Source organism: Chenopodium album, chromosome 20 (assembly GCF_948465745.1).
Source record: "Chenopodium album chromosome 20, dcCheAlbu1.1, whole genome shotgun sequence".
Classification (NCBI taxonomy): Eukaryota; Viridiplantae; Streptophyta; class Magnoliopsida; order Caryophyllales; family Amaranthaceae; genus Chenopodium; species Chenopodium album.
The window spans coordinates 15,314,307-15,340,218 of record NC_137853.1 but is presented as its reverse complement, the minus strand read 5'-3'; the positions used below and the strand labels follow the sequence as shown (position 1 = coordinate 15,340,218).

Genomic DNA, 25,912 nt, shown 5'->3' with positions numbered 1-25,912 from the left:
TGAATAATATTACTCTTTCCGTCAAAGGAAAAAAATAAAATTGTTTACCATTTAAAAAAAAAAAAAAAAAAAAAAAAACCAGGCTAAAAAACTATAATTGAAATTATCTTAGTTCGCCCCTGAACTCATAGTTTCTTCAATTTGTATAGCAATCTAGCAATAATCTAGTTTCATTTGCATATAACTTTCTGGTCCATTCACAGACAAAAACCGCCACCAGAAAATTCTTTCTTCACTCATCAGTTTCAAGGTTTTACAAAGAGGCACATTCAAAGGATGTAAAGCCGCATATCTCAACTCAAGTGTATTTAAATATGATACAAAAACCAACAAGTCTTACATCGACCAGCAAGTCACCTTAACCTGCTGCATCATAGCCAAAATTGAAAACATCCCTCACTGGAAAGATGGGAAAAAAGGCCCAACCAATCAATATAGTGCTGAATGCATAAAATTGGAAAAAAAAAAAAAGGAAAAAAAGAAAATGGGCCAATACTAGACGCAAAATTGTGAGTACAACCTAGGACACCCTAGTTGATGCCTAAATAGATACATAAAAGAATGCACATTATACACCCTACACGCAGATCTTCTCTTGTCCATAAAAGTAGACCATACGTTTCTGGAACCTACATACCCCGAAAGGGTTGTTGCAAACCATGACAATGGCAGCTTTTACCAGGAATGCATGACACCAGGCACCTTTTACACCAGGAATGCCTACCCCAGAGGTATGTGTGAGACTTTCCAAGTTTCATAACCGCTTTCCATCAGCGACCTCAGAATAAAATCCAAACACTTTGCCAACACATACCCCTGACCATTTAACTTCATTACTGTCCCAATATATGACGCTGGATGCATCACAAATGGAATAGGCAAAAGAACGGAAATTCTTATACAAAACCAAGTATCCATTTGCTTGCCTTGCCACAATATGAAATCATGAGGAAGCAGCTGCTGCCTTCTCCAATTTCTCTTTCTCAATCTCTACCCGTCTTTGGTCAGCATGCTGGGCAACTCCATTGGCCAGTGCTTGATATTGGAATTCTAGAGCTTGAGTCAAATTTTGGAACCTTGAAGGATCTGAAGCTTGCATCACTTCATAACCAATAAATAAGTCAGCAAAGAGAAGTATATATACACTAGACATGAAAGAATTAATTGATGCTTCTGTGCTTGGAGCGTGCCATGTTACTTACCTTTGACTGTATCAACAAACAATATGAAAGGGTCAACCTCATCAATGGGAGATTGTAACTCTTCATCATCACTGTAATCATCATCAGAATCATCATCATCATCCTCATCATTCATTCTGAAGGCTTTAGCCTGCACATGCAAAATTAATATTACCATCCAAACCACAGAAAATTGCACAAATAAAAAGCAATGCAGCCTGTGAAAGAAAGAAAGGTTGTACTGTATCATAATTAACATGCAGTTATACAAAATCACCACACTTTTCCTCCTGTCCAGGGAAATATATAAAGAACAAGAACACAAAATGAAACAAAGAAAATGGAGGTCACAATCTCAAAAAAGGAAAGGACAACATAAAATTTTGGTGCTCCACAAAAGCCTAGTATTAATATATCAAGATGCAAAAGAGCTTCCTTGCCCTTGCAATGTATGATTACTTTTGGGAGAGCAAATAGCAAGCACACATGGATCATAGCAAATCCAGACTTAATACCACCAGGATAGAAGGAACTGCAAGCATTTTCCTCAGGAAAAATTACATTGCAATCACATTTACCATTGAATCCAAACTAATCACTACTTAGGAGTCCATTTTTCTGGATATAAATATCCCTCGACAATTTAATTCAGTCTCCTTTTTACTTTATTTTTTGTGGGGATAGATTAAATTCTCAAGGGAACGAACAACATTAGGCAGCAATGCAAAGAGAATTCAGGAAGCTCCCTTTTCATGGGGTGTGTGTGTGTGTGTGTGTGTGTGTGTGTGTGTAGCTTCACATAAAGGCTTTCAAAACCATAGCTTTTATAGCAAACTTGTGTTGCGTTGCTCCGGTTTGTAACAAATTTTCAAAACAGAAAGGAGACTTTATTATTGTGTTAATAAATTTCTAGCTTCAAAAATTGTGCAGTGTGAGATCACCCAACCAGCACCCAGCCATCGTTCAAAGACCAGAAACCTCACCCGTGCCGCTAATCGATTCAGATGATTGCTGTCAGCATCATCCCCCTCTTCCTCATCAACTCCCATCTCTTTGTCAGAGCCGTCACCTTCATCTTCACCGTCAGAATCAAAACCATCCATAACATCATCATCTTCAGCCTCCTCCTCCTCCTTCGCAGCTTCTGCAACACGAAGATTAATTAAAATACCAAATACACAAAATATATACATCAAAATTCTCAAATTAATGATAGAGATAAAGGCAACTTTCTCCTAAAACATGCAAGTACAGAACATGAGGGGAGACATACCTGCAACCTGTTCCTTGTATGCAGCAAGCAGCTCAAGAGTAACCCTGAAAACACGTCCAAGAGCTTCCACTGGTAATTGGTCAGCAGGAAGTGTTAACAAGGACGTCAATCCCAGACAACACACTTTCTTATCATGCTCCCTGTAAAATGAAAGAGAAATAATCCATTTAAATTTCCAAAAAGGATACTAACATCCAGGTAACAATTTCTCCCAAGTCAAGAGCAAAATAGTTTGAATGGAAAGCAATTAAGAAGTAAAATAAAAAATAAATAAAAAGGAGCTACCTTTTAAAGTTGGTACGCACACCACTTTTTTTCACTTGCTGTATCATTTGGAACCAAAGATTAAATATTTCTGCAGAGACACCTAGCTTATGGAGTATATTCAATGTTAAACTCGGGTTGTAATAAAGAGCATTAGCAATCTGCAGGAAAAAATGCATCAGATACAAATCAGTGTAAGTTAAATCATGTATTATGTTAAAACATGTATTGAAATCACCACTGTAATACAATTTAGTTTACATACTACCATTAAATAAAATTAGACTTCACAAAAGAGTTTCAAGTTTCAACAATAAAGGTAATCGCCGCATCAAAGCTAGACATTAACAAGTTTCCACTAATTTAGCAAAATGATAAGCACATCCACGAGATACAACTAGAGCACAATGCATATTCATGCATACTAATATAAGAAGAAAAATTAAGTAATATCATACAAATAACTCGTTACAAACTCCGCCATACATGCTAACCAAGAATTAAACTGCCAAACAAGAAACTAATCAATGATGCAGATAGCAGACTAACAATAACACAAACAAATTATTTGACCAATATTCATACCACTTGAATCAAAAGACATTTGAAATATGGTTTCTCAGCTCTACGCAGTCGCTCAACAGTTATCCTCAAGTAAGGCTCAACCCAGTGATCAACTTGACCCTTGCAGTTCTGGAATACAACTTCGATGAGCTTTGGTGCAGGCTCAATATCACCATCTTCAAGATTGTTATCAGACATTATCTATAAACATAAAATCCATCAAACATCAGCTACAAACACTGAAATATGCCAAGGATGACTTCATAAATAAACAACATCATATTGAAGAATAATGGCACTTTCATCAACTAGGTTAAGATGACAAGTAGTTGGGTTACAGAAGCTCACAGAGGATATCATTTTCCATAGACTTTGTTGGTAGTCTGGATCTTTGCAAGTCAGAAAATGAGCAGTGCTGCGGGATACATAATTGTCCAAAGGTACCAATATGTCTGCATCAAATCATCCATTGCAAATATAATTACTAATAAGTACATAAATTACAACGAATATATACACAAAACATTCATCAAACAGTATATAGTCAAATATAGAAGCCCAAGATAAACAAGACGCCTCTTCTACACCACATGAGAAATTCATGAAGGTGATATAACCAAAACAGGTCAATGACATGATCTAGGGAAAAAGCACAAAATTGACTGAAAATTATTTATTTAAAATGTCTTTTCATCGCACAAAGGTCAAATCATTGACAAAATATAACTGAAATTAAGTCATGGAGACCAAGAGTAATTTATAGCTCAAAATTTGGCAACCTCCTACCAAACATCAAAACATATAGATGATAATTTTCTCCTATTTCAATGCGCTATGCAAATTATCATCCTTGGTCCAAACTTTTAACATCTGTCTTAGCTCTTCTCCTTCTAAACCAACAAGCCTTAGATACAAAATGCCTGTTTTCATACATAATAACATATTAGGTAGTACATCACCCAACAAAGGCTCAAGTTAGCTCATTTATGAACAATTATTTAATACTTTCTCTCAAAAAGTTTGGAGCAGTCTAGCAAAAGATTTGACTTTGTAGGAAACCTAGATAGTGGCAACATGAGTTAAGTTAGTTCTACTTCATAACACAAAAATGTCAACCTAATAGATAACAGGCAGTAAATTCAATCAACAAAGTTTGACCAAAGACCAACCAGGATTAAAACGATTTGATTTTTAAGAAGCGGACATCTGCCTAGGCATTAGTAATTTACTAGACAATAATTTGCAGCTATGTTTTTCTGTAGGAATGTAAGGGCCCGAACAGAATGATCTGATATCTCATTATGCTCATAGATATTAGCAACAGAATCTAAATTTCTAACATCTAGACATTTCTCATCATACCAAGTTTTTTTTTATTGATCCTTGGTTGGAGTTTCAGTCACTTGATCAAGGATCTAAAGTAACAATTACTAACAGTGTGTTTGGATAGGAAATCAAAAGGGAAGAAGGGGAAAGGGGTGTAGAGAGGGTGATAGAATAAGGTTGAGAGAGAAAATTGAAAGAATGCCATGAATGTTGCTGCTTTTGTTTCCCAAGCCTTGTTCATGGCAAAACAACACAAAAACAATCAACCTCAACTCTTCGGCAGATGAGATTCAAAGAAGCAGCGTATAAATCAAATCAACAAAACAATTTCAATGTAAGTTATTGAATTAAGAAAGATATTAGGGTAAAATCCTAAATTAAATTGGATTATCTTTTAGAATTTACAAGAGTGGGGAAGAGAGGAGAGTGAATAAAGTGATGAGATAGAGAAAGACAGAAAATAGGATCAATCATCAGATTAGTGTAATTAGCAAGGAAAGTTTGGTCTTTTATTTATTTCCCTTCCAAGTATTCTCAATCCTAGAAAGATTGGTTTATTAAAGAATGAGGAGCAATGATAACCTCCACTTTCCTCGCCCCTTCATTTGCTAACCAAAGAAAGAAAATGCATCTTTGTTTCCCTTCCCTCCAAACCTCCTATCCAAACAAAGTGTAAACAAAGTAGTATTTTGTTCATTTACAGTTTTTACACTAAAGTCACCTTCAATTTATTCTTGTTTTCTAATGTATAGCTTTTGAGTAAATGCAACCTTACAACATCAATCCATCATCAAACCATTAGTACTTTTATTTAGCAAGTTAAGGACTTGGTTGCTGAACTATCTACCCTAATCCTAATAAACATTTACAACCATCTAGTATAGTAAGCCATCATTTTAGCAAGTAAATTATTGTTGCTGACCCATCTCATCTAATCCAAAGAAACACATACATTATTGCATCCTTTCACAAAATTTCAAAATCTAAATCACTTCCAACTGTTCCAAGCAACAAGATGAGGACAAACCAAAAAAATAAATGATAGGAAACCCATGCCTAGTACCAAGAAGCTTCATTAAAGGAAGAGCAATAAACCATGAATACGTTGTATTTAAGAGTGAAGTTACAGTCTCAATATCCTGCAAAACTGAAAACATTGTCTGCAACTCTATACTCAACAGTGGAAGAGTCTTAGCCAACTTTAACGTAGTTGGTAAGCTAAGTCAAATGCACATTAATTGAAGTTCCTCCATCGATCTATTTGGAGATCGAGATTACTAAACAAGTTACAAAGCCGCAAGAGAAGGGTATAACACTTACTTGGAAAGAAATCAATAGCCCAATCTGACAGTGCCTCCATCATCAGCGGCCAAAGACTCCACATATCCAGAGATATCGTAGGAGAAAAGAAAGTCATATAGGACACAATCTCCAGCACTTCTTCAAAGACCTCTGCAAAGACCACCACCATATTTACAGATAAGAAATTTGACAATGCTTAACTAATATTTAAAAATACTGCAAGCCAAAAAAACAATTAACTTGGACAAGTAACTTATTTAGTGGTCAATTAGTAGGTTATACTATGCAGCAAAGACCATGCACTCAAGTGATCTACTTTAGCCTCAACGAGGCAAGCTCTCAAAGAAAAATTTGATGTATGTCTACCCTCAATAAGATACATTTAGAGAAGTCAATCCCTGCCTTCAAGATCGAATCAAATGTCTCCAAAATCAAGCCAACCTACTTATGTCTACCCCAATAAGATACATTTAGAGAAGTCAACCCCTGCCTTCAAGATCGGTACGGCGGTCAAAGAACAAATCACTAGCACAAAATATTATCTGCAAACTAGTAGACAAGAACCTACGTTTTCCCCACATTAGACCTTTCAATCTTTCAGCTCATTTTATTAAATTTTAAACGCTAAACACAAATTAAATACCTATGTTGAAAACTTATCTATGGTTTTTAGATGCTAACATCTTTCCCCCTTAGAAACTGAAGACATCAAAACAAACTCCATCCTTAAAGTAACTAAAGTAACCCAAGGAAACAAAAGAAGTAAATAAATAAAAATAAAACATCCCCTGGTGGATTGTTCATCATTGGAATTCTTCCATCTTCCACAAAGTTGGCATCCTTTGATATGTAAAAACATAAACATGATATGATCAATAGACCATAAGAGTATTAAGGCTTCAGATTTACTTAAATATTCTTCTCCTGCAGCAGCTATTAAAACAATTGCCCTAGACATTTAGTAACTAGGACTTGGTAGTTGCTTCTATATGCTTTAGGATACACATTGCCTGTGCAGCTGTGCTCTTCATTTGAAGGGGGTAAAGTAAGTTGCCAAGATTAGAGTGTTGTGATGTTAATAACAAAGGTGAGCGCACTCACTCAATCCATTAATAGTTTTCTCATATTTCAAGTTTGATCTGATCCAACTAATTATTCCATTCTTAAAAAACAATGTTCTACTCCCTTTGATTTCTTCTAAGGCCTGCAATGTCTCTCCATTATAAGGGAATTAAGTACTCCCAGTAGGCCAGGTTTTAAGTCTTACTCTGCCCAAAAGTCTTAGGAAGCCTATTATGGGAGGGAGGTTGTACAGTTGTAGCATTCACCAATAAGATATGGAGCATCCAAGCAAGCATGGTCTTTTCATGTAACACAGGTCAATAGAGTATTTCACAAACCTGAACTATTTTCAAGGTTCTACTATAAATATATATATAAATTATAACCATTAGATAATTCAAAATAGTAATCTCTCTACAGCTCACACAGTTTCCACAGACATGTTGATATCTATTTTTCCATGACAACCATACTCCTAGTTGATGGAGATATGAATTCAAAAGCTAGTTCAACAAGTTAATATCTATTTCCTCGAGTGATAGTTCACAAAAGGAGAACTAAATCTCTCATTTTAAATGCAAACACCCGCCCTTCTCTCCCTTAGCCCAAAATCATATAAATGTAAACAAGAATGAAACAAGTGACACTTGCTAAACTAAAGCCAGACCTTGGCCATCAGTAGTCAACATCCTCCGCATTATAGGCAGAAGAGTAGGCTCAATTTGCCCAAATAGATGAGGAAGTCTGCTGACAGATTCAAGAATTGTGCTTATAGCTCGTAAACAACCAACAGCCGCCAATGCACCACCTGGATCATCACCCTCGTCGTCATTTTCAGCAGTACTCATACACTTCCAGAATGCAGCAGCCTAACCAAGGGGTAAGTATTCATTAAACTGACCACTTATTAAATATGAAGTGTCAAAAAAAAAAAATAGAAATTAATTACCAAATTCTGGCATAGTCCAAAAGCATAAGGTGCCATCTCTTCCCCAAACTTGTCAACAATAGTCTCCAGAGTGAATACAAGGTCTTCATTCTCAACCTCATTCATAAGTTTGAAAAATTCTAAAAGAACAAAAGCTCATGAGAAGATGTTGTAAATAAAAACATCATATATAAAATGAACCAGGTATCTAAATATTACGTACCATCCAGTAGTTGTGGTAGAATGGGACGTATTTCTCCCAAATCTGCATCCAAAATTGGAATTTAAATAAGAGAACATGTATTCTTGACATGCCACTAATGAAGAACAGAGTGAATATATATAACAGATCTCAGCAACCAAGCAAAAAGAACCTTTGCAAGCTTCAACAAAAGAACGCAGTGCAAAGACTGAATCCACACGAACAGGAAGCTCCGGATCACGCAGCCCAGCCACTACACTATGAAGTGCTTTTCGGAAATTGTTCTGATCGGAGAACTCAATGTGAGCATATTGGCCAGCAACCCAAGCTGCCTGATATTACAAAGCAATAAGACAGAATCAAATTCAGAACTTTGTGAGACCATTAAAATCTAATATAGTTGAAACATATAATAAAGAAACCATACAGAAAAAAGGTAACTCCCTGCATTTCTACATAACAGAGCACACTTATATTTGGATTTTCCTCCAGTTATAGTCCACTCTCCAAACTTAAATTACTAAACTTACAGCTTGTCCATATTAGCCACAATGAATAATTTAAGAAAATTACCAGGTCACATGGTTCAGATGTAAGAAATTACATGAAGGATGGTCATCTCCCCTAAATATTAGCTACAACCTATACAGATGGCTATAATCCCAAAACATTAGCTACAACTCAGCAGGAAAAGAGATGCAAAAAATCTACAAACCTTAGCTCTTAGGTGACCTGCAGGGCTATTGAACTCGGAAAAAACATATTGCACTAACATTCGCTCCAACTCAGATTTGTATGGTGCAGTTTGTTTCAGCTTATCACAAAGTGCACCAATAGCAAGAAGGGCACCATCTTTCTGCCGATATGGCTTTTGTTCCACTGGGAAGTCATCATACCTGAAAGTGGAGTGATCGTTATAGCAACTGTAAAGTTAATAACACCAGCAAAAATCATCTATAATGAAACAAATATAACATAAACAGAAGAAATATATACCTCTTTAAAATCTCAACAACATATTGAATAAACTTTTGCAAGTTTTCTTTGCCACGCTTTCTGACCAACTCACTGACAAAGTCCATTGCTGCAGTTCTTGGACTGTATAGATCTTCTATAATATCTACTCAATATAAAAAGATATATAACCATTTATTGTCAGTAGTCAATATAACAAAAAACAAACATAACTTTTTTTATGAAAAGAAATGGAAGCTAAACAATTTAGAGCTGCAGAAAAGCCCATAATACTCACCATAGCCTTTTCTTACATACTCATGAGGGTCTTCATCCCAAAGTCTTTGATCGTTGTCGTTAAAACACATCAGGGGGAAAATTATTTCAAAAAGGAGAACATCAAGTCGTGGTTGCAACAATTGATACATACTGGACTTTGAGATGCTGCCACAATGAAAAAAGTTATGGTTAGACCAATACAAACAGGCTGCAGTTTTCTAGCCAAATTAGTCAGCAAAGTATAATTGCACAATCCTGCCTCAGACTTTGACCATCATTATACATATACTTATACTTGCCGTGCCTCGAATTTCAATTTTCACACCTAACATCTAAGATATGTGACCCACTCTCAAACATATCAATATTCTTTGTCAAAAGATTTTTTTAACCTTGTTTTGCTAGCCAACCTTGCTCCCCTTGATAATTCCAATTTGGAAGCAAGTGCCCACTCTATAAGTCCAATTTGAATCTGTGAATGTAGCAAAGGAAGATCTAAACCTTTGTTTTATCAGTATAAGAAACATGTTATGTGGCACTAAAAGGGTACAACTCACCATCCAGCCCAACATGGATTATTTACATATAGAGCAAACTGGGAGCTCCATCTCACGAACAATACTATGCTTCTAGTTAACATCTCAGATTGGTTCAATGACAGTATTTACAGTTTAATTTAGCTCAGTTTGTTAACATAATCAGAGGTGTGAGATGGACGGCAAAACTATACATTGGCATCAAATCAAAAGATCAGAAACCTTCTTGGAAAAAACACTTCATAGATTAATGGCATTAAACCCATGGGATTAAATTGGCATATGTCAAAAAGGCTTTACAAACCTATTGCTTAGATATTGCAGAACAAGATTGATAACTCTATCAGGTAAGTAGCCACCAGCACGGATCACATTCAACAAATTCAAATGGCACTCCAATATCTTCCCTGCATAACTTTTCTGAAACATCACGGCAAAATTTTTGTTCTCAGGGTTCTGGATTCTCATATCTCCAAATCTGTTGACAAATTTCAGATAGCACAGAAATCAGACAAATTAATTAATTAAGCAGTGGTTACAAACTCAAATGCCTTCTCCTTATATGAACATCAAAATTACCAAATGATTCCAAAATTGTACAAGACAATTATGCTAACATATATACTGACCTTGTGTATAGCCGATTCAAGATGTGAACTGTCCATTTTTTAACCTTCCACCAACCCCAGGATTTCCTTTGATCAGGATCAGCAGGCTGGCCTTCTTCAGGAACAGGTCTCTCTAAAATGTTCAAGAAAAGGACCATCCAAGCATTGAACAAATTGGAATCAAATAGCTGTTTGGGAATCTCCAACTGAGAAGGGAACAGGTGAGCTCCTGTGAGTTCTAAATGAAGACTGATGATATTGCAATCTAAGTAATATAGGACAGGTATACATGCCATCTACAGATCTACATCCACCCCAACGAAAGATAACAAGGAGATGATACTAAAGACATGGTAAAAACTGTCAAAGAAAGAATGCCCACTATACTAAGAGCAAGAAACATACATAGATAGATGACCAAAATATTTTACATATAAGCTTTATGAGTTCTGCCACATCTAGTGAAGGGTTGGGAATCTGGACAAGCTTGTTGAATATGTTGAGCAAAGGAGGAAAAGTCTCCTCAACAATTAGATGCACAGGTGTCCTCTCATCATCTGACTTGAACCTGCAAAAAAAATATCAGCAGGGGGTAAAATACTTATTGATCCACAAGTTAGACCAGATAAGAAAGCCTTCGTTATTTGAAAATGCAAAACTGAATAACCAATATCTGCAAACAACAACAAATTAAGGTCAACAGAACTATAGATGATTATGCCAGTGGTGCACCTGCTAGTTATGTCAAGTGTTTTTTCCCTTATGGTTATTCTTATTCTTTTGTTTTCTTTCCCACAAAAAAATTTATACGGATCACTTAGTGTAATTGATATACTTATATATACTATAAATAAATGTATCAAAGAACAAAATACTACTGGACAAACTGGAAAGCATTTGCTAAATATCCCTTCATATATATAAGGGTTAAATACAGATTCCTAGATAACACATCAGACTCTTGATTACCAAGAACTTGAGAATTTGAGAAAACAAAAAAAGCTAGGTATAAAGAATTTGAGACGCAGGCTACAGAGCATTATAATTTCTCTCTTTCTTTACGCCTTCCATTCCAAAACATATAATGTGCATACACATTAAGAAGTTTATTACCAAAACGGCATTCACACTGACAAGTTACAATGGATTGCAATTATTGAATAATAGTGCAAACATCAAAAAGTTGCAATTTTAAGGAACTGAAGGAAGTATTAAGTTTGATATTAGCAGCAGTAGTTCACTTAGTATGATCAGGTATATGCAAGTTAGGGGTACCTAAAAATGTACTCAGCCAAGTTCAAATATAAGGTTTGGACATGGAAATTAGGTCTAGTACAAAGCTGTGGCCTAATCTTTGCTGAGAAAGAATAAACCTTTTGTAAAATCAAAGATGGTAAGCAACAGAGAATACACTTTCAAGTAGCATATTATCAAAATTAGACTTTTGACTGTACTAGCCAACAGAGAATTAGGTAAGCAACTCCACCTACTTCATGGGGAGCAACCAGAATCAAAGAAAACCCAAAAGAATAAAAACAACATTTGATTTGCTTTTGTGATGATACCACAATATACGATTACAAGTACATGCCAGGAATAAGAAATCATGCACTTACTCATATTTTCTAGCGAGAATCCGCAAAACAAACAGAGCACCATAGACCTGTTGATCTTGCAAATTATGCTTCACCCAGTGAAGAAGGCCAGGCCACTGCTCAGGGTAATCAGCATGGATAATTGTTTTGAGGCACTCGCCCAACTGCACCCTGCAAATGGCAACCACAAAATACATCAAACGCCCGTCAAAATTGAGTTTGGGATATGATAGCTCACATAGATAACAATAGCACAGCAACTACACATACCTCAAAAGTGGTGGGACTTGAACCACAAACACAAGGATGTTTTCTCTCACCAAGGCTTTATCAGCCTGTGAGATCTTGGATTGCTCCTCTGAAATTAAAAGTAACAATAAAACCAAGCATACAATATCAATATCGAATGACCAAGCTACAAGAATTAAAGTCAAAGTCTTAAACACGACACGAAAGGAAACGAACCGGGATCATGAGGCGACCAATTCTTGGCAATAAAGTTCTTGAAATGGATACTAGCAACCTGTCTCACTGCCATATCGCAATTCCCATCGACTATTATCTGTAATAGCCTGACCGTATGCTGCGGCGTGTATTGAAACTGCCATCATATCATATTCCCAACACACTTCAATCAAATTACTCATTCTAACATGCAAACATCACATCAGAAAACTAATTCACACACAATCAATCAATATAAATGAATAAATTCAGCAATCAGATCACAGCAACAGCACGATTACACGAATAAAATTCAGCTAATGATCAAAATAATTACAAAAATTGATCAAAATTCGAAACTTAAACTCATCAATTAACCTGATTAAGGCTATCTTCAGCAGCTTTGCGTTCATCTGGATTAGGACTAAGAGCAGCACGAAGAATCACAGCCAAACTCGGAAGATCCATAATTCTTCCCCAAAAAAATCAATCGAAAATTCAACCAACAAATATCAAAATCAAAATCAAAATCAAAATCAAAATGCAATAGTACAGTACCACCAACTGAGCTCAATCCAATAAAATTAAAAAAAAAAAAAAAATTGAACAAAATCAAAATTCAAACAAAAAAATAAAAATTGGGGGGAAATGAAAATGAATCTAAACCCTAGAGCTAGAAAAGCTCAAAGGGTTTAGAGGAGAGAAAAAAAAAAGGGATTTTAATGGTGGAAAGAAGTGCGCAAAGGCAGAAGAAGAGCACGAAGGTTGCGGAGAGAGAGAGAAAGCAGTGGGTATTTAAATGATTAGGGTTTTAGGATTTTTAGGTGTTGTAATTTATTTTTAATTAATTGGAAATGAATTGGATTAATTTAGGGACGACGTCGTTTTGGGTGTGGTCTGTAAAATAAAGGGGTTTTAATTTCCAAGAATTTTGGGATGGTTCGAATTTCTATTGTTATTGTTGTGGTATTTTTAGTGTAAAGATAAAGAAAGAGGTAGAAAAAAAGAAAGGAAGTGCACGTGCTGTAGTAGTACTAAATTTGTTGTTGTTGCTGCGGTACATGATGAATACGGAGTATGTAATAATCTAGACAACTCATACCAACTAATAGTCTAATACTTGTGTTATGTCATCTTTGCTGTGTTTTCAAACATATTATATGACTATATATACTAATTTGCCTCCTAGTACAAGCAAAAGTAGTAGAAAAGATTTAGGGAAAAAAAACTTTATTTTAGCAAATTATTTTAGCCTAGTCCAGTAGTCCCTAATGTTAAAAGTACAGTATATTTTCGCTAGATTAAAGAGCTGTCGGGTCTCTAGATTGGAGTAGGGCAGTGAATAAGAAATCACTTGAGACTTGGGTTTAAAAGATGTTTCTTACAAATCAGAGTTAAGTGTATCAAACAAGACAACCATCAAGTATTAAGTGCTACTATAGATGACACAATGCAGTGGCTTCTGGCGGGACTTACATGTTCTACTGAGGTTTAATTGTCTTAAGGATATGATGTGATTAAGTGGTTTATATTTAGAGCAACTAGTATTGATTTTCTTTGGATTTATAATCTTGGCAGTAATCTATTTAGATTTTTTGTTGGAAACATTTTGTTTTGAGAGAAGGATTATGGTACTTGTTTAGGGTAAAAATACCCCAGGTAGGTGGCCGAATCTCATAGTGACACGTGGCCCAGTAAGAAGGCGACACGTGGCCCTATGAGAGTGTGACACGTGTCCACCTGACAAGGTGACACATGTCAGCCATCTTTAAATACCCAAATACAGCATCAGAAAGAGAAAAAGGCCCTGATGACCTCAGGCCCAAATCCCGAGAAACCCTTGAAAGCCGTAAAACGGCGCCCCCCATGACACGTGGCGACCTTTGATTGCGCATCCAATCATATCACGAAATTCTAGGGCATAAACCCTAGAGGGGCACATGTTCCCACCCCTATAAATACCCCAATCATTTATGATAGGAGGGGTGGATTTTGACATAACATAAATATAGAGCACTAAAAGCTCCAACTTCTCTCTACTTTCTCTCTCTAGCCTTTTCCGGTTTCCGATCACTAACTTGATCGTCGGAGGCGAATATTCCGATCACTGGAATATTCGTTGTTTTGCAAGTGTCCAAGTCTCATTGTCAGCAGAGCGTGACCAGTATCCGAGGGAATCACAAAAAACCCGAAACAGTACTTGTTTGGGTTTTGTGTTGTGCTGGTAGTTTGGGAGCATATTCATGTCCATTATACACCATATTGGCATTTAGTAGTATGGGGTGATAATCAGCCTAGCTTGTGATTTCATGCTTGTGTTAGATCGAGTGTTTTTTCATCCATACGGACGATTTTTTGGTCTTGAAGGTGTGGTGGTACCGTGGTATCATTGAGTCTAATGAAGGAATTCCATTATGCTCTTTATTCATACATAAATCTACTTACTTTTAATCTCTGCACCTAATTGAATTTCTCTTTCAACGTGTTTTACTATTGTACAATTATAGACTTATAGTGATTGGTGTGACCCACAATTTTAAAGTCTAAGAGTACTCTTGATGAGCACTGTTAATTTTATTTTGGTCTTTGTCTTGCATTACATTCACATGTCAAACTTGTGTGTTTGTGTTATGTCTAATTGTATATTAGGTGATAGTATGGTTATAATATTTGTATCGAGCAATTTATACCGATATTAGTAGCAACTAGCTAGTAGATAAATTATGAGGGTACCAAATTGTTTTGTTGGGATTATTTGTTGGTAAATTAGTATTACTTAGATTTTTCCTTGAATGCTATGATGTTTTATATGTTAGTATATAGTAGCCTACTAACTCAACGAGTAGAGCATTGTGCAAATGCATAAAAAATGTAGGTTTGAATCCCACGTTGGTTCATAAATTGTGTAGTGCGGAGAACTAGAGACAAGAGTTTGCATGAGAGTTTAGTTGTAACAATATTAGAATATAGGATTAAATTTAGGAAATTTTGACTTTTACCACAAAAAAATTTGGACAAATTGTTTTTTACCACCTACTCTTTTAAAAGTTGTATTTTACCACCAAATAAACTCAAAAAATTGTTTTTTACCACCTACCGTTTAGAAAACCGTTAAATCTAACGGAATTTTTTTTAAAGTCTTCGATTTTCGTGCCTAAAATATGTTTTTCATAGGTTTAGGGGGGCATTTTGGCCCTCTGGGTCCAATTTGAGGTCAACATTGATAAAAATGATCGAAAATACCTCGTTTTGCGTGTTTAAAAATACATCGAATTGCGTGAACACGCAAAATGAGGTATTTCGGATCATTTTTTTTATCAATTTTGACCTCAAATTGGACCATTAGGGCCAAAATGCCTCCCTAACCCTATAAAGAACATATTTTGGGCACGAAAATCGAAGATTTTTTTTTTTAACACCGTTAGATTTAACGGTTTTCTTAACTGTAGGTGGTGAAAACAATATTTAGAACTTTATTTGGTGGTAAAATACAACTTTTAAAAGAGTAGGTGGTAAAAAACAATTTGTCCAAATTTTTTGGTGGTAAAAGTCAAAATTTCCTTAAATTTAGAACATATACAATTGTTTTACGTCAAATACACCCTACAAAATCAGAAAAATCAAGGTACATATTCAGCACAAAAATCACCAATAAATTTTTTTTATATATAGCTAATATAGAAACAACTTTAGCATAGGCTTGTTATGTGTAGTGTGATTAAATAAATATTACCCTTTTGTGTGTTATAGTGATTTCTCTTCTCATTACCAATCTAAAGGAAAAAATAAAAAATAAAAACTCAAAACCTCTCATGACATGAAGAAATAAGAGAGAATGGCTGAGTACTCTGCCTTTACACCTAACACTAAGCTGGCTTGCATGGTGCAAAAATTAATAGACATGCTCATTGGCAGAGTTACAATATTTGAGATATACCCTCAAAGCCATATGCAAAATTACAATAGACATACACTTAACAATAATTCATTTACATATGAAAATTATACATACATAATTACAAAAACCAATGTCATGTTAAGAGTTAATTAATTTAGTCAAGGTGTGAATGTCCACACTCCAATTTCTTCATTGCATTTAATGTAGTAGCCAACCCTAATTGCCACCCTCTAAGGTTATAGCCCACAATGTAATAGTGGTTCTTACTACTATAAATAGCCATGTAATTTCACTTGTATGATGCACAAAAAATATTACCAAGAGTAATACATAAAAGTAGTAATACTTCTCTTATTACCTTCTTCTCTTAATCCTCTAATTTCTATATATTTCATAACACGTTATCAGCACCATCTTCAATCAGGTATACTTATACCGATTATCCAATTTTTACAAAGATTCAATTTCTTTCACAAAATATATTTTGAGGAGTATGCTCTATAGTTGCCCATATGGGATCCTCTATACCAGAAACTCACAATATATTTCTCCACAAAATTACTCTACATAATTAGCCATGTTGATTAAAAATGAGGATATCAATACATACCTTATTTATGATACTTAGTTTGGTAACTCTCATGCATGGTTATAGAAAGTAATATATAATTACTTTTGCATGTGGAAATATTTGTTGTATGCATGTTAATAGAGTAAATTTCATGGTCACACAAATCATGTTTATACTTACTTACTTGTGCATAATTACTAAAATGAAAAAAAATGATGCAGCCTTTATATTTATTTAATTTTTAGATTACACACTTTTATGTTTCTTTCAGTTTTCGAACCCTTGACCTCATGAATAGATTAGGGTTCTCGGACCACTACGGCTTGCATCCCAGTGTGATACTTATTTACGTTTGTAAATATTAATAGTTTGATTACGATTATTTTACCAGTCTACTAGAACATTGTATGATATTTTTACAGTAGTGTAAAGCTGAAACGGATAATTTACCCCCCTATAAAAGGCGGATTACACCCCCTTATTTCACCATACAAACCTTATCCCCTCCTTAAACTTTACCCAAATTATCTCCTCTTCTTCTTCCTCCATTTACACCGGTCACACACCATGTTCCCCGTCGACAACCGACAACCACCACACCCCTTTACCTTTGAAGAAGATTTAAGGAAATTAAAACTATATTTAGTTTTAATTATGGCCCTAGTAGTTTTATTAATGGCAATGATGATTTTCATCATTTTACATAAGTAGCGCTCGGTTTTTCGACAAAGGGAATTCATGCATGTAATCTCCGTAGTACTTCAAGTGTTTTTTGTCTTCTAGGTAGATTATAAGTGCATTTTGTTATAATAAATGTTCCTTTTGTCTTATCATTAATGTATGTCATTAATATTATTATTATTATTGTTGTTTTTGTTGTTGTCGGTGATGTAGTGATAGTAGTAGTATTTATTGTTATTGTTATTATTATCATTGTTATTGTTATTATTGTTGTTGTCGTTTAATTAACGTAATTATCATGTTTAATTTTAGCTTAACTTTATGTAAATCATAATAATAACCCAAGGGGGAGAAGCAAATATGTTTTAAATGGATTATTATTATTATGATTACAATTTGATTACTTTAATTATCACTTGCTTAATTGGCTTAATAATAATTACCTATTTGATTGTAGTTAAAATGGGAGACTTGATGAAAAGACAATTTGACGTATTAGACTTGTCCGGACATAATTATCTTGAATGGACAGTTGATGCCCAAATGAATTTGAAGGCTCAGGGATTGGAGCATACAATCAAAGAAATTACCATCCTAGGCAACGAAAAAGATGCCCCTGCTCAAGTTAAAGTTCCAACTGATCAAGAGAAAGCAAAAGCTATAGTTCTCTTAAGGCATCATTTACATAACAGTTTGAAAACTGAGTATTTAATGGTGGAAAATCCCAGAGAACTATGGGATAGCCTGAAAGGAAGATATGACCACCATAAAAGGGTACTCCTTCCTTCAGCACAATTTGAGTGGACAAACCTGAGATTTCAGGACTTTAAATTTGTCAGTGATTATAATTCATCACTATATAAAATCGTATCAATATTGAGATATTGTGATCAACCAGTCACTGAAGTGCAAATGATAGAGAAAACACTCTCTACATTCCATGCTAACAACATTGTATTGCAACAGCAATACCGTGAAAGAGGCTTTGCAAAATATTCTGAGCTTATTTCTACATTATTGGTTGCTGAAAAGAATAATGATCTTCTGTTGAAGAATCACAACCTAAGACCAACTGGGTCTCAAGCATTCAATGAAACAAATGCTGTAGAAAGCTCAAATCCACCCGAGACAAATGTTGCTCATAGAGGTGGACGTGGAAAATATAATAACCGTGGCAGCTAGAGGTCGTGGAAATTTCCGCGGACGTGGCCGTGGACGTGGTTATGGCCGTGGTAGAGGCCAATTTCCCCCTAGAAACAACACTCAAAGGGGGCATCAACAAGGAAATAAAAATCAAGCCACCACAAAAGGAAAAGACACATGTTATAGATGTGGCATGACTGGACATTGGGGACGTACTTGTCGTACGGCCAAACATCTGGTAGAACTATACCAGGCTTCCATTAAAGGGAAAGAAAAACATGTCGAAACAAATTATGTTAATGAGGAAAATGTCCCTGGAATTAGCCTTGATGTGTCTGATTTCCACATAGACAATGGTGAAGCTGGTGGTGAATTTATCTTTGGAGAGAATAATCATGTTTAGATAATTCATCAATTACTATGATATGTATTATGTTTTCATTATGTACTTTTCTTGTATGTTTTTTTTTTTCATGTTAAAGTTATGTACTCTTAATTTTTCATCATTAATAAAGTAAGCCCAGTTTAATTATCTTAAACTAATCTTATACTTATTATTTTATGAAGATATGGATCTCCCCGAAGTTGGTTCCAAATTTCAATGCCTTTTGGACAGTGGAACAACACACACTATTCTGAAGGATAGAAAATATTTTTTAAAGTTAAAATTATTTCAAGCAAATGTTAATACCATTTCTGGGTCAGCCAAGCTAATAGAAGGTTCTGGAAAAGCTTGCATAATACTCCCAAATGGAACAAAATTAATCATTAATGACGCTTTATATTCGAGTAAATCTCGAAGAAATCTTATAAGTTTTAAAGATGTGCGTCAAAATGGTTTTCATTTAGAAACAATGATAGTGGATCAAAAGGAATATTTATGCCTCACGGCAGAAAAACATGGCAAGAAACATGTGTATGAGAAATTGCCAGCATATTCTTCAGGGTTATATCATATAGATATACGACCAGTTGAAATAAATTCGATATCTAACCAGAAGTTAGATAATAAGAATCTGCTAAATTTATGGCATGATCGTTTGGGTCATCCTGGTACAGGAATGATGCACAAGATTATAGCAAATTCAGTAGGACATTTAATTAGGAATGTTATAATCCCTCGATCAGATGAATTAACATGCTCTGCATGTTCACTTGGCAAATTAATAATAAGGCCATCTATGAACAAAATTGCTACTGAATCTCCAACATTTTTAGAGAGGATTCAAGGAGACATTTGTGGACCAATTAATCCTGCATGTGGACCATTCCGATATTTTATGGTATTAATTGATGCCTCAACTCGATGGTCACATGTAAGTCTCTTATCCAGTAGAAATGTTGCTTTTGCAAAACTCCTTGCTCAAATTATTAAACTAAGAGCACAATTTCCAGACCATACAATAAAAAGAACAAGGCTTGACAATGCTGGGGAATTTACATCCCAAACATTTAATGATTATTGTATGTCGATTGGAATTGTTGTAGAACATCCAGTAGCTCATGTTCATACACAAAATGGACTTGCTGAGTCATTAATTAAGAGACTACAATTGATTGCAAGGCCATTATTGATGAGATCAAAATTGCCTTCATCTGCTTGGGGTCATGCCATAATACATGCGGCAACTCTAATTAGGTTGAGACCAACTGCTTATCATAAGTTCTCACCACTACAATTAGTTTTTGGTCGAGAACCTAATGTCTCACATCTAAAAATTTTTGGTTGTGCGGTGTATGTTCTTATTGCTCCACCCCAACGAACAAAGATGGGTCCACAAAGAAGGCTGGGAATTTATGTTGGGTTTGAATCACCCTCCATAATTAAATATCTTGAACCAATGACCGGTGATTTATTTACGGCCAGATTTGCCGACTGTCATTTCAATGAGACAGTATTCCCAGCCTTAGGGGGAGAGAAAGTGGACCCACGAAAGAAAGAAATAGAAATCATTTGGAATGCAACACAATTGTCAATGTTTGATCCACGAACAAATATGTGTGAACAAGAAGTTCAGAAAATTGTTCATTTACAAAGCATTGCAAATCAGCTGCCTGATGCATTTATAGATGCAAAGAAAGTGACAAAATCACATATACCAGCTGAAAATGCCCCTGCACGAATTGAAATTCCATCTGGTGATAAGATCATTGAAAATGAATCTCTAGCACGCCGAAAGCGTGGAAGACCACTTGGTTCAAAAGACTCTAAACCAAGAAAATTAAAAAGACCTGATGAGATCAACAATATTCCCCTTACAGAAGGTCAAGAAAGATAAAGTACAGATGAGAATAGAGAAAAAGATGATAATCCGAAAGGGGATGAACAAGATGACCATAACATCGATAACAATGAAACTTCAATAAATTTTGTTTCTACCAGGAATTATTGGAATAGAAATGATGTTATCGTAAATGAAATATTTGCATATTCCATTGCAATTGAAATGACATCTGACGAAAATGATAGTGAACCAAGAACAGTGGAAGAATGTCGTTGCAGGCATGATTGGCCAAAATGGAAAGAGGCAATGCAGACAGAGTTAAAGTCACTCGAAAAACGAGAAGTGTTTGGAAAAATAACCCTTACACCAGAAGGTGTAAAGCCAGTTGGATACAAGTGGGTATTTGTGAGAAAACGAAATGAGAAAAATGAAATTGTTAGATACAAGGCAAGACTTGTAGCCCAAGGTTTTTCTCAAATTCCAGGGATTGATTATGAGGAGACATATTCTCCCGTAGTTGATGCAACTACGTTAAGATTTCTGGTAAGCTTGACAGTCTCAGAAGGACTAAAGATGCGATTAATGGATGTAGTAACCGCATATTTATATGGGTCACTCGATACAGATATTTATATGAAAGTCCCAGATGGACTAAAATTACCAGAAAACCACAAGCCTAGACATTTACTTTCCATAAAATTAAAAAGGTCACTTTATGGATTGAAACAGTCTGGGAGGATGTGGTATAATCGTCTCAGTGAATACCTTATGAAAGAAGGGTTCAAGAATAATCAAATCAGTCCTTGTGTTTTCATTAAGAGATCACAATCAGGGTTTGCAATTGTTGCAGTTTATGTTGATGACTTGAATATCATTGGAACCCCAAATGAACTTGAAAGAACTGCAAAATACTTGATGAAAGAATTTGAGATGAAAGACCTTGGACAAACTAAATTTTGCCTTGGATTGCAAATTGAGCACTTAAATAATGGTATTTTCGTCCATCAGTCTAACTACACCGAAAGAGTGTTAAAACGTTTTTTCATGGACAAAGCGACCCCAACAAACACCCCGATGATTGTTCGGTCTTTGACTATGAAATATGATCCATTTAGACCTCGAGAGGAAAACGAGGATGTCCTTGGTCCTGAAGTACCATATCTAAGTGCAATTGGGGCTCTAATGTATCTAGCTAACAATACTAGACCAGACATAGCTTTTTCTGTGAATTTGTTAGCCAGGTTTAGCAACGCACCAACGAAGAGACACTGGAAAGGAGTAAGACACTTACTACGATATCTACGAGGAAAAAAAGATCTTGGTTTGTTTTATCAATCAAGGCAAGATGCCACCCTCATCGGATATGCAGATGCTGGATATCTATCAGACCCACAAAACGCCAAGTCACAAACTGGATATCTGTTCACCTATGGTGGAACTGCAATTTCTTGGAAATCAACAAAGCAAACCTTAACTGCGACATCATCAAATCATGCTGAGTTGATTGCCCTTTATGAAGCAGGACGTGAGTGTGTATGGCTAAGGTCAATGATCGGCAATATCCAAGAAGAATGTGGGATGAAAGAAGTAACTGAAAGTCCAACCATCATTTACGAAGATAATACTGCATGTATCGCACAAGTAACTGAATGATATATTAAAGGTGATAGGACTAAACATATATCCCCAAAACTGTTCTTTACACACGATTTGCAGAAGGAAGGGAAGATAAATGTCCAACATATCCAATCATCTGATAATCTTGCAGACTTGTTTACAAAGTCCCTACCTTCGAAGAGTGTTGAGCGGTTGGTCCACAAGATTGGGATGCGTCGTCTTCATAAACAATGTTAAAATCAGGGGGAGCATTATATGCACTGCACTCTTTTTCCCTTCGATCAGGTTTTTATCCCAATGGGTTTTTCCTGACAAGGTTTTTAATGAGGCAGTACACTAAAGCATATAGTAATATATTGTTGTACTCTTTTCCCTTAGCTATGGCTTTTATCCTAAAGGGTTTTACCTAGCAAGATTTTAACGAGGCAACATATACCCTATTCTGTATGGACATTCAAGGGGGAGTGTTAAGAGTTAATTAATTTAGTCAAGGTGTGAATGTCCACATTCCAATTTCTTCATTGCATTTAATGTAGTAGCCAACCCTAATTGCCACCCTCTAAGGTTATAGCCCACAATGTAATAGTGGTTCTTACTACTATAAATAGCCATGTAATTTCACTTGTATGATGCACAAAAAATATTACCAAGAGTAATACATAAAAGTAGTAATACTTCTCTTATTACCTTCTTCTCTTAATCCTCTAATTTCTATATATTTCATAACGTGTCAATAGTTTTAGCTAGCTCAGTAGCTCCTTTGTCTTAAATTCAACAAAAACCACCCTCAAAAAGAAGAGAATGTTCATATACGTTATATCAGTATTATACCACTTAACCAATATAACTGACAAATTAAAACTGAAGGAAACCTCTAACCTATCTCAACTACAACAAACATATATTAGGAGCTTCATCTGATCTGATACTTTAATTTGAGGAATAGAGTGGATGATCTTCATGATCATTGTAAAGCTAATGAACTACTCCGTATTATTAAAACAGCCGTTGGTGTTACTCCTCTAATGGAGTTAACCAAAATAAGTTTAAATTCGCCAATATACTTCGCACTTTGCATACCAGCATTATTAGTCACACAAATGCAATTTAAATATTGAAATTTGTTCGACATGCTATAAATTTGAACAATATTTCGATAACAATTTTTTAATGCCCTTCTACCAACGCAATTTGATGATCAGTAATATAATTCGTATCTGGAAATTTTATACAAATCAAACATGTTTTTGGTATCAATAATAAGAAGGTTAAAAACAAGAATTCAATCACACAAGATTTCAATTTTTCCTTTTTTACCTGGAATGCTGAATTCACCATATCTAAATTCGAAATCTTCAAATTGTTAAATTTGCCTCCAGTTTTAACGAAGCATTAGTTTTCAGATCTCATAATTTCTTCTAAAATGAATTATAATCAGCAATACAATCTTAAATCCAATGATTGAACGACGCATTAGTTTTCAGTTAAAATCGTTTGTTTTCTTATTTACTCATGAGTAATATCACTAGCAGAAGATAAGCAAGAGAAAGTTGTGCTGGTGGAAAACAAGCAAGCGTATTATGCCCTGTTGCTATTGTCTGTAGTTGAAAAGCAGCAAGAGTAGTTTACACTACTGGGAGGGTCATTGGTTAGATGGGAGCAGGTGTATGGTTGTAGAAACTAGCCTCATTGGTTAGATCTGACGTTCACTGGTTAGAAATTAGAATAGTGATGAACCCATGACAAAAAAAAAAAAAAAGAAAAAAAAAAAGTCAGAATAGGATGAGAGTAATGAACTAGAATTACAGGACAAAGATTCACGATAATAGATAATGCGATATGTACAGAAATAAGGATATTCAAGATTTCAAGAGGCTTTATTCCCTCCTAAAACACTGAAGCTGGAACACTCAATAAAATTGCATAACATCGAACAGTACAAAGACCGTAAAGTATACAAGGTGTTAGAAACTCATTATTTAGCTGTATATATATATATATATATAAATCTTCTGTTGTACATTATTTGTGTTAATTTCAAGTACTTTGTATACAAAGCATATAATGTACAAAGCATATAATGTACAATAGAAGATTTTTTTAATCTAATTCTAATAAGGATCAATCTTACATCTAGTATTATTCACAAAGTACTTCTTCAAATAATTAAATTTAAGGAAACCTGTAACACATTACTGGCAATAAGATAGGATAAGATGATTCCACAAAATAAGATTTCAAATAGGATAGGAATCAATCATTTCTTGGGTCATAATACTGTAAGATCAAGTAATTTGATAGAGATTTCAGCATTCACAGTTCTAGGGTTGGTATAATTTGATGTTTAGCTGGACATGATCCCAGAGCAGAAAAAATTGGCGGTTAAACAGACTAACTAGAGTTCTCTGCCTGGGTGGCTAGTAGCACCTATAAGTCAATAATCATGTTGTTTCCACTGTGAAAGACCTTAATAGAGGTGGTCTCCAGTGCAAGCAAAGCTAGTTATGCTGACCTCACTAGACATGGTCACCGCTTGAAATTCAGGTCAAAAGGTATCTACAAAATCAGTTATCAGTCTATATACATGGCACCAAACTCCTGATAGACGAGATTCTTCCAACACCATGTCAATCCTAGAATACTATAAAACAATTGCCAATATGGGGGAAGCTTGTGCAATTCATCTTCAGGTTTTAGAAGAATTTTATAGATGGGCCTTAACACCATGACAGTCATTTATAATTATTCCACCGGTAGATCCAGAAAACACATCTAGAAAGTGGTATCTAAACGCACTTTTACTATATGCAATGCACACAGCTACAACAGCTTCTATAATCCAAAAACTATGGATCATGAGTAGCCCAAAGGGGAGCACAGGGTGCCTTCTAAGTTTTAAGTTTCGAACAACTCCCAACTTTCCAAATTTGTCGTATGCAGCACCTTCTACATCTTCTCCCTTCCACGGAAAAGCGCAACAGCCCAATGCCATCTGAAGGCTTCTCTCTCTCTTTTTTTTTTCACATCTACTCTACACTCGATCCAATCCCTTCCAAGACCATTATCTTACCCACTTCCCTATCCTTCCTTTTCATTCTAGGGCTTAAGGTGAGCATAGTAGAGGTTAAGTTTGGAGAAAATCCAAGTTAAATGATTTGATTTTTAAAAGTTATATATAATGGACAAATCAGCTTTAATATGAACAAGAAGTCGAAGATACATGCAATCAATTAAAAAACAATGGATTAGTCACGCATCA

At 35.2% G+C, this 25,912-nt stretch overlaps 1 protein-coding gene across 1 annotated transcript; it reads right to left on the bottom strand.

The window, feature by feature from the left end:
* Nucleotides 1–275: 275 nt before the first annotated feature.
* Nucleotides 276–13,292, bottom strand: LOC145596529 (importin beta-like SAD2). Its single transcript, XM_081652706.1, has 22 exons — nt 12,897–13,292; nt 12,540–12,675; nt 12,345–12,432; nt 12,096–12,245; nt 10,885–11,047; nt 10,501–10,685; nt 10,176–10,349; nt 9,355–9,500; nt 9,099–9,222; nt 8,818–8,998; nt 8,275–8,434; nt 8,124–8,165; nt 7,922–8,040; nt 7,640–7,841; nt 5,929–6,060; nt 3,631–3,734; nt 3,304–3,483; nt 2,740–2,879; nt 2,455–2,594; nt 2,165–2,325; nt 1,203–1,332; nt 276–1,101 (listed from the first exon to the last, which is right to left on the bottom strand). Exons 1-22 carry the CDS (start codon nt 12,984–12,986, stop codon nt 944–946), a joined length of 3,105 nt encoding a protein of 1,034 aa, XP_081508832.1. The 5' UTR covers nt 12,987–13,292; the 3' UTR covers nt 276–943.
* Between the last annotated feature and the right edge of the window lie 12,620 nt (nt 13,293–25,912).